The 13,440-nt window shown below is 45.7% G+C and overlaps 1 protein-coding gene across 3 annotated transcripts in view; it reads right to left on the bottom strand.

The window, feature by feature from the left end:
- TRMT44 (tRNA methyltransferase 44 homolog) overlaps positions 1-13,364 on the bottom strand; it is a 28,365-nt gene extending 15,001 nt beyond the window's left edge. For 2 of the 3 annotated variants that reach the window (XM_057706780.1, XM_057706781.1), the window contains exons 1-5: positions 12,706-13,364; positions 10,934-11,048; positions 9,033-9,252; positions 1,106-1,174; positions 294-401 (exon numbers count right to left, since the gene is read on the bottom strand). In XM_057706780.1, the coding sequence (XP_057562763.1) occupies positions 294-401; positions 1,106-1,174; positions 9,033-9,252; positions 10,934-11,048; positions 12,706-13,345 (1,152 nt within the window). In that variant the 5' untranslated portion in view covers positions 13,346-13,364. The remainder of the gene's footprint in view (positions 1-293; positions 402-1,105; positions 1,175-9,032; positions 9,253-10,933; positions 11,049-12,705) is intronic. The other variant, XM_057706782.1, reaches the window with a different exon arrangement.
- Positions 13,365-13,440: the final 76 nt, after the last annotated feature.

The following is a 13,440-nucleotide window of genomic DNA, read 5'->3' as shown; positions in this document are numbered from 1 at the left end:
ACCCCGGCCTTGAAGTGGCGGATGTTCCAAAGGAAACACTGGTGACGAAAACACACGTGCTGCTGAAAGTATGTCGTCCCACGGGCCGCGTGTCCGAGAACCCTCTTCTCGTCTAACGGGATCGCTGTCTTTGCCCCCTGCTTAAGAGCTGCCTGCTCTGCAGCGTCCACAACCAGCGCTAGGCCGACGGCCAGGCCGCCCTGCACCCAGATCGTGGCAGCAGAGACAGACCTCGTACTGGACCCGAAGACGCTCTAGCAAAGGGACGAGCGACGGCCCCCAGCGTGCTTTACCCCCTCGCTGCTCAGGATGTGGACCAGGAGGCCGTTCCCGCAGCCGAGGTCCACAAACGACTGCTTGGCTGTCTCTCCCCGCTCAGCTCTCTCTTCTTCCCACAGAATCTAAGTAAACAGAAAAAAAATCAAAGTCGGTGTGTGATTCACTCTACCCCAGAGTAACTGAGACGCAACCCCACATGGCACTACAAAGACTCTCCCAGGAAAGGAGGAGAGGCCTCCGTGCAGGTGATGCCCAGGTGGGCAGAGGGAGGCGGGACTGGCCCCCTGCTCTGGCCCAATGCTGCCTTCTTCTTCCGTCCAGAGGCCACGGTCACGTGGTCATCTCTGGACAAGAGCTTTACAGATGACTGTAAGTTCCTTCAGGCTTTCTCTCAATTCTTCAAGTTTTGTATACTTTGAGAAGCAATGTTATTTCGAAGACTAAGTGAATTACAGCTGAAAGGAAACTGAAAATTCTCTCCTCTAAACATTTCATAGACAAGAAAATCAAGACTATTAAGTCAAAGGGCGAGCCCAAATCCAGGTGGTGAGCAGAGCAGCTGAGGAAGGTGCAGAACTAGAAACACTGCAGGTGAAGGCAGGGAGGCAGGCGCGCCCGCCAGCAGCCCCCAAACGCCAGCCAGTACCTCCGTGTTCCCTGTCGACTACTGCTTAGGAAAGTACTGCTTCGGCTCAATTCCTGAGGTTAAGTTTCACAAAAAAATTACTTGTCTAACCAACCTTGGCAAGCAGAACTATAAACACCCCAAACTACCAGTAGCAACCTTCCGTCCTTCCACCTAAACTTAGATCACACACAGTCTTACCAGCAGGTAGGTGGCAATAGCCACATCTTCATATACAAACTTCTCAGGGTTAGTTACTTCAGGCCACACCTAAAAAATTTTCAAGAGCATATGTAAATTGTCACCATACCTGTGTGTAACATCAAGAGCAAAAGAGTCCAAAGCAAGATTCTGGAATAAAGATATTGTCTGTAAGACATTTAGATGAGGCCACTGGACATCAGAGGAAGACGCTCAGCTATGCTACCCTCATCGCTTATCTAGACAAGTACGTTGAACAAGGAAACGAGGGGTGGGGGGGGTCGAGGAAGCAAAGGCGCAGGGGTCAGGGGGTCAGTGCTCCACCCTCTGGTCTGTCAGTGACTTGCTGTCACTCATCAGGAGTGTCACTCAGCTGCTGCATCCCCATCTCACTACCTGCAGAGCAGGGGTAAAGACTATGACTTAATTACCACGCAGGACGACCATCGGGCACTTTGAAACTAGGAAACACTGGCTATGCAAGTGTGAGGCCTCATTATTAATCAGTTACGTGCAGAACGGGTGTCTGGCAGAAGAGAAAAAACCGATGGCCAATGTTAAATGTTCAGATTTCTGTTTCCAGTCTAGCAGATTAGACAGTTCAGATGAACCATCTCACCAAGGACTATTTTAAAAGTTGGAAGAATAAAGAAGTCTCTCCTAGAAGGGACTAAAGAGTAAGACAATGAAGGACCACAGGGCAGGACCTGGAGAGAAGGGAGCCAGCCCAGGACCAGCACATGCTCCAGCAGGAACGAGTGGCTACTCTTTCAAGCCTGAGACCATGGGGGATGCTTTGTTACACAGCAAGAGGCGACTGATACAAACACACATGGCAATGATAAATCGTGGCTACTTCCAGGAGAAGGGAGGGAAATGTGAACCAGGAAGAGTACAAAGGAGGTTCAACTACGTTAACACAGGCACCTTGGAGATACTGCAGGTTCAATTCCAGACATTCCAACAAAGTAAATATTGTAGGAAGGTGAGTCACACAGATTTTTTGGTTTCCCAGTGCACATAAAAGTTACATTTACACTACAGAGTAGTCTATTAAGTGTGCAATAACATTATGTCTAAAAAAACAATGGATATACTTTAATTAAAAAATACTTTATAGCTGGGAATTCCCTAGTGGTCCAGTGGTTAGGACATGGTGCTTTCACTGCTGAGGGCACAGGTTCAATCCCTGGTCAGGGAACTAAGATCCCACAAGCCATGTGGCATGGCCAAAAAACCCCAAAACTTTATTGCTAAATATGCCAACCATCATCTGAGTTCTCAGTGAGTTACTGTAGTAATATGAAAGGCCACTGATCACAGGTCACTGTGACAAATATAACAATAGTGGAAAAGTCTGAAATATTGTGCAAATTACCAAAGTGTGACATGGAGACATGAAGTGAGCAAATGCTGTTGGAAAAAGGTGCCAACACACTTACTCCATGCAGGGCTGTTTCAAACCTTCAATTTGTAAAAAATACAATATTTGCAAAGCACAATAAATGGAGATATGCTTCTAATACTTTATTTCTTAAGCTGTGTGTGAATACACAGGTGTTTGCTGTTACCTTCTTTTTACATCTTAGGTATAAAGTTAAGGACATGTTTCAAAACTTATCTTTTTTTTTTTTGTATGTACATCTTTCTTTTCTTTTCTTTTCTTTTTTTTTTTTACAATAAACTGCATATATTTAGAGTGTACAATTTGGTATCCTAATCTCCCAATTCATTCCCCCCTCAACCCTCCCTGTTTTCCCCACTTGGTGTCCATATGTTTGTTTTCTACATCTCTGTCTCTCTTTCTGCCTTGCAAACTGGTTGATTTGTACCATTTTTCTATAGTCCACATATATGTGTTAATATACAATATTTGTTTCTCTGACTCACTTCACTCTGTATGACAGTCTCTAGGTCCATCCATGTCTCTACAAATGTGCCAGTTTCATTCCTTTTACAGCTGAGTAATATTCCATTGTATGTATGTACCACATCTTCTTTACCCATTCATCTGTTGATGGACATTTAGGTTGTTTCCATGTCCTGGCTATTGTAAATAGTGCTGCTATGAACATTGGAGTGCATGTGTCTTTTTGAATGATGGTGTTCTCTGGGTATATGCCCAGGACTGGGATTGCTGGGTCATATGGTAGTTCTATTTTTAGTTTTGCAAGGAACCTCCATACTGTTTTCCATGGTGGCTGTATCAATTTACATTCCCACCAGCAATGCAAGAGTGTTCCCTTTTCTCCACACCCTCTCCAGCATTTACTGTTTGTAGATTTTCTGATGATGCCCATGCTAACCGGTGTGAGGTGATACTTCATTGTCGTTTTGATTTGCATTTCTCTAAGAATTAGTGATGTTGAGCAGCTTTTCATGTGCCTCTTGGCCATCCATATGTCTTCTTTGGAGAAATGCCTATTTAGGTCTTCTGCCCATTTTTTGATTGGGTTGTTTGTTTTTTTGATATTGAGCTGGATGAACTGTTTATATATTTTGGAGATTAATCCTCTGTCTGTTGATTTGTTTGCAAATATTTTCTCCCATTCTGAGGGTTGTCTTTTCGTCTTGCTTATAGTTTCCTTTGCTGTGCAGAAGCTTTGAAGTTTCATTAGGTCCCACTTATTTATTTTTGTTTTTATTTCCATTATTCTAGGGGGTGGATCAAAAAGGATCTTGCTGTTATTTATGTCAAAGAGTGTTCTTCCTATGTTTTCCTCTAGGAGTTTTATAGTGTCTGGCCTTACATTTAGGTCTTTAATCCATTTGGAGTTTATTTTTGTGTATGGTGTTAGGAAGTGTTCTAATTTCATTCTTTTACATGTAGCTGTCCAGCTTTCCCAGCACTACTTACTGAAGAGGCTGCCTTTGCTCCATCATATATCCTTGCCTCCTTTGTCATAGATTAGTTGACCAGAGTTTATCTCTGGGCTTTCCATCCTGTTCCATTGATCTATATTTCTGTTTTTGTGCCAGTACCATACTGTCTTGATCACTGTAGCCTTGTAGCATAGCCTGAAGTCAGGAAGCCTGATTCCACCAACTCTGTCTTTCCTTCTCAAGATTGCTTTGGCTATTTGGGGTCTTTTGCGTTTCCATACAAATGGTAACATTTCTTGTTCTAGTTCTGTGAAAAATGCCATTGGTAATTTGATTGGGATTGTACTGAATCTGTAAATTGCTTTTGCTAATATAGTCATTTTCACAATGTTGATTCTTCCAATCCAAGAACATGGTATGTCCCTCCATCTGTTTGTGTTGTTTTTGATTTCTTTCATTAGTGTCTTATAGTTTTCTGAGTACAGGTCTTTTACCTCCTTGGTTAGGTTTATTCCTAGGTATTTTATTCTTTTTGTTGCCATGGTGAATGGGATTGTTTCCTTAATTTCTCTTTCTGATCTTTCATTGTTGGTGTATAGAAATGCAAGAGATTTCTGTGTGTTAATTTTGTATCCTGCAACTTTACCAAATTCATTGATTAGCTCAAGTAGTTTTCTGGTGGCATCTTTAGGATTTTCTACGTATAGCAACATGTCATCTGCAAACAGTGACAGTTTGACTTCTTTTCCAGTTTGGATTCCTTTGATTTTTTTTTTCTTCTCTGATTGCTGTGGCAAGGACTTCCAAAACTATGTTGAATAGTAGTGGCGAGAGTGGACATCCCTGTCTTGTTCCTGATCTTAGAGGGAATGCTTCCAGTTTTTCACCACTGAGAATAATGTTTGCTGTGGGTTTGTCATATATGGCCTTTATTATGTTGAGGTAGGTTCCCTCTATGCCCACATTCTGGAGAGTTTTTATCATAAATGGATATTGAATTTTGTCAAAAGCTTTTTCTGCATCTATTGAGATGATCATGTGGTTTTTATCCTTCAATTGGTTAATATGGTGTATCACATTGATTGATTTGTGTATATTGACGAATCCTTGCATTCCAGGGATAAACCCCACTTGATCACAGTGTATGATCCTTTTAATGTGTTGTTGGATTCTGTTGGCTAGTATTTTGTTGAGGATTTTTGCATCTAAATTCATCAGTGATACCGGTCTGTGGTTTTCTTTTTTTGTAGTATCTTGGTCTGGTTTTGGTATCAGGGTGATGGTGGCTTCATAAAATGAGTTTGGGAGTGTTCCTTCCTCTGCAATGTTTTGGAAGAGTTTGAGAAGGATGGGTGTTAGCGCTTCTCTAAATGTTTGATAAAATTCACCTGTGACTCCACCTGGTCCTGGACTTTTGTTTGTTGGGAGATTTTTAATTACAATTTCAATTTCATTACTTGTGATTGCTCTATTCATATTTTCTATATCTTCCTGATTCAGTCTTGGAAGGTTATACCTTTCTAAGAATCTGTCCATTTCATCCAGGTTGTCCATTTTATTGGCATATAGTTGCCTGTAGTAGTCTCTTGTGGTGCTTTTTATTTCTGTGGTGTCCATTGTAACTTCTCCTGTTTCATTTCTAATTTTATTGATTTGAGTCCTCTCCCTCTTTTTCTTGATGAGTCTTGCTAGAGGTTTATTGATTTTATTTATCTTCTCAAAGAGCCAGCTTTTAGTTTTATTGATTTTTGCTATTGTTTTCTTTGTCTCTATTTCATTTATTTCTGCTCTGATTTTTATGATTTCTCTCCGTCTACTCACTTTGGGTTTTGTTTGCTCTTCTTTCTCTAGTTTCTTTAGGTGTAAGGTTAGATTGTTTACTTGGGATTTTTCTTGTTTCTTGAGGTAGAATTGTATTGCTATAAACTTCCCTCTTAGAACTGCCTTTGATGCATCCCATAGGTTTTGGATCATTATGTTTTCATTGTCATTTGTCTCTAGGTATTTTTTGATTTCCTCTTTGATTTCTTCAGTGATCTGTTGGTTATTTAGTAGCGTATTGTTTAGCCTCCATGTGTTTGTGTTTACTGTTTTTTTCCTGTAATTGATTTCTAATCTCATAGCGTTGTGGTCAGAAAAGATGCTTGATACGATTTCAATTTTCTTGAATTTACCAACACTTGATTTATGACCCAAAATGTGATCCTGGAGAATGTTCCATGTGCACTTGAGAAGAACATGTAATCTGCTGTTTTTGGATGTAATGTCCTATAGATATCTACTAAATCCAGCTGATTTATTGTGTCATTTAAAACTTGTGTTTCCTTATTACTTTTCTGTGTGGATGATCTGTCCATTGCTGTAAGTGAGGTGTTAAAGTCCTCCACTATGATTGTGTTACTGTCGATTTCCTCTTTCATAGTTGTTAGCATTTGCCTTATGTATTGAGGTGCTCCTATATTGGGCGCATATATAATTGTTATCTCTTCTTCTTGGATGGATCCCTCGATCTTTACGTAGTGCCCTTTCTTGTCTCTTATAACATTTTTTATTTTAAAGTCTATTTTATCTGATATGAGGATTGCTATTCCAGCTTTCTTTTGATTTCCATTTGCATGGAATATCTTTTTCCATCCCCTCACTTTCAGTCTATATGTGTCCCTAGGTCTGAAGTGGGTCTCTTGGAGACAGCATACATATGGGTCTTGTTTTTGTATCCATTCAGCCAGTCTGTGTCTTTTGGTTGGTGCATTTAGTCCATTTACATTCAAGGTGATTATCGATATGTATGTTCCTATTACCATTTTCTTAATTGTTTTATTTTTGTTTCTGTAGGTCCTTTTCTTCTCTTGTGTTTCCTGCTTAGAGAAGTTCCTTTAGCATTTGTTGTAAGCCTGGTTTGGTGGTGCTGAATTCTCTTAGCTGTTGCTTGTCTGTAAAGCTTTTGATTTCTCCTTCGAATCTGAATGAGATCCTTGCTGGGTAGAGTATTCTTGGTTGTAGGTTCTTCCCTGTCATCACTTTAAATATATCATGCCACTCCCTTCTGGCTTGCAGAGTTTCTGCTTAGAAATCAGCTGTTAACCTTATGGGAGTTCCCTTGTATGTTGTCATTTTTCCCTTGTTGCTTTTAATAACTTTTCTTTGTCTTTAATTTTTGTCAATTTGACTACTGTATGTCTTGGCGTGTTTCTCCTTGGGTTTATCCTGCCTCTGACTCTCTGCGCTTCCTGGACTTGCAGAGCTATTTCCTTTCCCACGCTAGGGAAGTTTTCAACTATAATTTCTTCCAGTTTTTTCTCAGGTCCTTTCTCTCTCTCTTCTCCTTCTGGGATCCCTATAATGCAAATGTTAGTGCGTTTAACATTGCCCCAGAGGTCTCTTAGGTTGTCTTCAGTTCTTTTCATTCTTTTCTCTATTCTTTTCTGCATCAGTGATTATCACCATTTTGTCTTCCAGCTCACTTATTCGCTCTTCTGCCTCAGTAAATCTGCTATTGGTTCCTTCTAGTGCATTTTTCATTTCAGTTATTGTGTTGCATATCTGTGTTTGTTTGTTCTTTAATTCTTCCAGGTCTTTGGTAAACTTCTCTGGCAACTTTTCAATCTTTGCATCCAATCTTTTTTCAAAGTCCTGGATCATCTTCACCATCATTATTCTGAATTCTTTTTCTGGAAGAGTGCCTATCTCCTCTTCATTTAGTTGTCTTTCTGGGGTTTTATCTTGTCCCTTTATCTGGTACAAAGTCTTTTGCCTTTTCATTTTCTCTGTCTTTCTGTGGCTGTGATTTTCAGTTCCACAAGATGAAATAGTGCTGATACTGCTTGATTCTGCTCTCTGCCCTCTTGTGGAGGAAGCTGTCTAGGAGGCTCGTGGGTACTTCCTGATGTGAGGGACTGATGGTGGGTTGGGCTGGGTGGGAAGAGCTCAGTAAAACTTTAATCTGATTTGGTGGGTGGAGCTCAGTGACACTTTAATCTGCTTGTCTGCCAATGGGTGGGGCTGTTGCCACCCTTGTGGTCATTTGGCCTGAGATAACCGAGCACTGGACCTTACAGGCTCTTTGGTGGAGCTAATGGTGGACTCTGGAAGGGCTCACGTGAATGAGCACTTCTCAGAACCCCTGCCGCCAGTGCCCGTCTCCTCGGTGAGCCACAGCTGCCCCCCACCTCTTCAGGCAACCCTCCAACACCAGCAGGTAGGTCTGGTTCAGTCTCCTATGGGGTCACTGCTCCTTCCCCCTGGGTCCTGGTGAGCACATTTTTTTGTGTGCTCTCCAAGAGTGGAGTCTCTGTTTCCCCCAGTCCTGTGGAGGTCCTGCAATCAAATCCTGCTGGCTTTCAAAGTCTGATTCTCTGGGGATTCCTCCTCCTGTTGCTGGACCCCCAGGTTAGGAAGCCTGACATGGAGCTCAGAACCCTCAGGACTTCTGCGGTATAACTGTTCTCCAGCCTGTGAGTCACCCACCCAGCATTTATGGGATTTGATTTTAACGCAATTGCGCCCCTCCTACCGTCTCATTGCAGCTTCTCCTTTGTTTCTGGATGTGGGGTGGTTTTTTTTTGGTGAGTTCCAGTGTCTTTCTGTCAATGGTTGTTCAGCAGTTAGTTGTAATTCTGGTGCTCTTGCAAGAGGGAGTGAGCACACGTCCTCCTACTCTGCCATCTTGATTCTTCTCCTATCTCCTTTTTGGAAGCACATGCTTTTGTACTTTAATTTTTCATATATTTTCTTCAAATATCTTTATGTTTATACTAAAAAATTATGGTAATTTAGTAACTAATTTAATATTCAATTATTTTAAATTAAATACTTCCCTTTTGTTCTCTTGAAAAAAAATTACTAATGTGCCAAAAAAACGGAAAACAAAAAAACCCAAATCCTTTTCCATAGCATAATCGCCAATGTTTTCATGGTTTGTATTCCTAAGTACATCAAAGTAAAGGCTACAACAGGGGACCTTAGGTGGGTATATTTTGACTTAATGTCTGCATCTGTAGTACACAGGAAAACCAATGTTACCTGGAGTAGTTTGGTCCATTGCCTCATTTAAATCGGGTTGGGGGGGGGGGTGGTGGTCACAGACATCCTTCCCAAGAATTACCTTGACCATGTCTTTATACTTCTCTTTAAGCGCCTGGTAAACCTTGCTGTACTTCATGATGGAGATGAGGGACAGGGTGCTTTTGAACCCACTCTGTCTGCTCTCCACACACCACCTGGCCAACTTGGCCAGCAACTCTTCTCCAAGCCAGGTGGGTTTGGGATACACAATGCCATCTGAATGCCATCTTTCTGGACAGAAAATTAAAACAGATATGAACCTTTGAAAATAAGAGAAACATGAGTAAGCAGAGCTGGTTTCAACTCATTTTTAAACGACACATTTATTTGGCAAAAGAAGAGAGAAATGAAGACAGCTATGATTACAAAATACTTTACTCAAAACACAAAACCATTTGGAACTAGTTACAGAATTCTCATCCTATAGAGAAACACACATTTAAAAAGCAGAAAGAATTCTTCCTCTCGCAAACGTTGTTAAAAATGCACGTACACATCTTACAAAGCCCAGCAGAAGGATGGCAAACAATAAAGTTCCTCTCACCTCCCACTTCACACACTGAATAGCTAGGTTCGAAAATGTCTACGGATTTCTTTAACTTTTCTAGGTTTTATACATTCCACATGTGCAACCCAGATACAGAATGCTGGTTCACCAAGTATTTCCCATCCAGAAAGCTGAGTGCTCGGTCACCAAGCTGAGGGCACACACGCAGTCCCTGTGGCTCACAGTCCTCGGCTGACGCGTGTCCTCGGCCATCAGAGCATAGCGAGGCCACAGCCCTGCCTGTTCTGTTCGCAGATCGACCCCGGCTCCCAGAAGCGCCTGATCACGGTGGGCACTCACTGTCTATGGGCCTAGGTCACAACAGCACCTGCACCAGGGCTGCTGTCCAGGATGGGGAGAAGCAGCAAGTTTGCTGGGCTACAGAAAAGGAGGTGGTGTTCAACGGGGCCCCTAAGAAGGAGCAGGAACACAGGTGCTGGGTGAGGGAGTGGAGCTGGAGGCAGATGTGGGACAGGGGCAAGGGGTTACGGGTCTGGTGACAGTTATGACTGTCAGGCTTTTGCCACCAGGCACATCAGAGGGACACAGCTCATTCCCGGAAGTAACAGGCACCAAGTCTCCACTGAGAGACACACCCCAGGGCGCTGACCTCTCTCATCCCTTCCCTTCAGGAGATTTCCTGCTGGGGCTGGCGGCCCTCAGGCCTTTCCCCTGCTCTTCCTAGGCCCCATGCTCTTTCCCAGCTGTCCCCCAGTGTCCGCACCCGCTCAGGCCTCAGGGGCCTCCCTCAGCTCTTTACAAAACCACATGCAAAGCTCACTGTGGTTAAACAGACACAATCCCCAAGGTGGTCTTGAAAGAACAGACCCCTGTGGCTCTCAGGAAAATATCAGCAGAAGGGTAATGAGTGATTTACCCTTCCTCTGACTTATTCATTCAAATACCAAATGAAAGTAAATCAAATTTCACACTTTCCGGACAGTCCCAAGCACCACGTGGAACTAAGGGAATGGATTAAACTGCTGCTGTTATAATAAGCATCACTGAGTACCCACTAGGTCTAAGACCATGTGAGCCTCAGCAGGAAATAAAAAAGGAAACTTCCACATACCGCCCATTACCAAGATGTAAGAAATAACAAAATAACGAAAGGATTGTGTTTATTTGAATTCTGTGCTAGAACCAGATGCTAATAACCATCAAGGCTACATGGAACGCACGGGCCCTCCTGCCAGGCTGTGACCAGCCAGGTGGCGATAGGAACGAGGATGCTTCAGGGAAACACCAGCTAGAAAGCACATGCCCCCAAACCCAAACTGTCTGAGAGAGAGTCCCTGCAGCTCCTTGGTGACCAGAATCTTACAGCTGCCCAAAGAAATTGTCAATTGAAAGCATCAATCACTGAGAGGGAGAAAAAGTTATCCAGTCCTTACCATCCTCCACCGCTGTGACTGAGCTGAATTTGATACACATTGCTCCTCTTAACCTTTAAATACCCTTCATCATCTTCTTCCAGAGGTAAGAAAGTTACAGCTCCATGGAGGACATCTGGGAAAAAAGAAAACGATGATCAACTAAAACTGCTCAGCTCAGCGTCTCATCAGAAGTGGTCTTGAAAAAACAGTACTGAGTCCACACTGTGCTTTCAACCCGCCAGGGCTTCTCCCCACTCCATTTACAACAGTGAACGTCCTTGGCCACCGCTGCCTCCCCGAGCCTGGGAACCTGCACAGCGAGGCCCAGGGCAGCGGTGCTCCAAGAGCTGAGCATGGAAAGCAGTCCTGAAAGGGCACCCCTTGCGGAGGAGCGCTGCTCACCACAAGGAAGAGGACAGGCTCAGACTGCCCTGCTCCTCAGTGACGCCCATGTGAGCATGCAGACGTCCACGTCCGAAGGCCTCGTGGGCAGTCATGCATTCATCCCCTCAGGCCAGGAGAGGTGAAGTGTAAAAGGTGATAAAAACTGGAAGGGCTCCTAAACTAGTCTGGGCACCAGGGACAGAGAGGCCCTCCTGGAGGAGGGGATACCTGGGAAGCATCTTATGGTGGCACAGAGGCCAGCAGTGTTGGGGTGACCAGGAGGGGGAGAGTATGCACCCCCCAGTAACTCTGCATCACTGCTTGTGGTGGACAGAACCCCTTCCGGAGACACCCACACCCTAATACCCAGAACCTGTGACCACACTGTGTTACACGGCAAAAAGGGACTGCAGATGTGACTAGGGTTATGGACCTTGGAAGAGAGACGGTATTCTGGATTACGTGGTGGGTTCGATCTAGCCACATGAGCCCCGAAAAGCTGAGAATCATCTCCAGCTAGAGGCAGAAGAGATGTGGCGGTGAGTGTCAGTGAGGCTCCAAGCGAGGCAGACGTGGCAGCAGTGCAGCTCTGAGATAGGGAGGCCTCCACCAGCTCCCCCAGGAGCCGGCCTTTTCCCTCACCCTTCACCTACTAAAGGGATACCACGCTCCACCATGTGTGGTCCAGCGGTCCCTCACCTTCTCCCCCAGGCCTCCAGACCCTCATCAACAACCCCATCCTCTGGACTAAGGATTCACACTTCCACATGCCCCCTCCAAAAACAATGAAAAGTCTACACCCTCCCCAGGGCATTGCAAGGAAACTGGCGGACTAAGTGCCTTTAGTGTCTCTTCACTAACTGACCAGTTTCCAATCTAACTGCAGCCTCTGCCAAAGGTTCTCCTCTGGACCAAACTCTAGGCAGGCTCCTCGCAGGGTTCAACCTTTGCCTATGAAGACTTGAACAAACACTGTCACGGTTCCCAAGAGCTCAAGGCCACATCCCTAGTGTGACCCTAGGCCCCCTTAAAGTGCCCAGCTGAGAAAACCCAAGGCTGACAGAATAGGCTGTTCCAGCCCACACCTGAAGATGGGGTCGCTGTGACCCCGCCTCTGTGGGACGGGAGGACTTCACTTCCACAGGCACCAGTTAGCAAACCCAGATGGGTGTCCCATGAACCTATCACCCACTTTCCCTGCTCCTTGTAAATGTTTCATCCTCTTCCTTCATTCTCCCTGTAAAACGCCCAGTTACTTCTGCACAAATCGGAGCCGAGTTCAGTTCACGCTGGACTCCTCTCCCTACCGTGATAGCGTGTTACCAATTAAAACCTATCCTTGCCACTTTAACTAGGGTCCGGCTCTGTGCATCTCTGATACCTGCCACTATCGGAAATGCTCTTACCTTGCACGACTATTTCTCTCCTCGGGGAACTAAGCGGGCAATGTTGGTTCGTTTTCGGGATGACGGTTCTGAGACTCACGTCGAGCTCGTGCGAAGCCTCTGACTGCGATCCCGCCCAGGAGCGGGTGAGGAAGGCTAGCATCTCTCGATCGCCGCTGGCGAGGCTTCGGGAGAAATCGTCCCAGAAAGCATCCAGGTCCGAGGCGGGGAAGTCGCCCTCCCCGGCTCCAGCCTTGCCGGGCTGCTCGGGGGCCCTCGAGGCCAGAGGCGCTGCTACGGATGCTCCCTGCTGGTCCTCCCCTTGCCGGCCCCGGCCCCGGCACTCCTGCGGGCCCTGCGTGGGGCCGGCGCTCTGCCGGGGGCCCGGGCCCCCCTCGAGGGAACGTTGGCCGGGGTCCGGCCCCTCCTCTGGCCCGCCTCCCGCCGGGGCCCGCTCCTCCGGCTCGGCGCCTGCGTTCCGCCGGGGGCCGGAATGCTCGGCCCAGGGCAAGGAGGCGCTCCGCCGGGCCTCTAGGCGGACTCCGCACAGCCGCTTGTTGGCCACCTGCGGCCTCTCCACCCACACGGCCACCGCCGCCCAGAAGCCCCGCGGGAGCAGCGAGTCCGGGTCGCGCACGGAGGCCCGGCCCACCTCCGCCATGGTCCCCCTGCGCCGAGAGCCTCGGCGGCGCGCCAGGATGACGCACGCTGCGGCGCGCCGGGAAGACGCTCGCTGAGGCGCGGCGTGTTTGCGTC

This window comes from Hippopotamus amphibius, chromosome 13, assembly GCF_030028045.1.
Source record: "Hippopotamus amphibius kiboko isolate mHipAmp2 chromosome 13, mHipAmp2.hap2, whole genome shotgun sequence".
In the NCBI taxonomy this organism is placed as follows: Eukaryota; Metazoa; Chordata; class Mammalia; order Artiodactyla; family Hippopotamidae; genus Hippopotamus; species Hippopotamus amphibius.
Note: the sequence above shows the minus strand (reverse complement) of the source record. Positions and strands in the feature narration are given on the sequence as shown.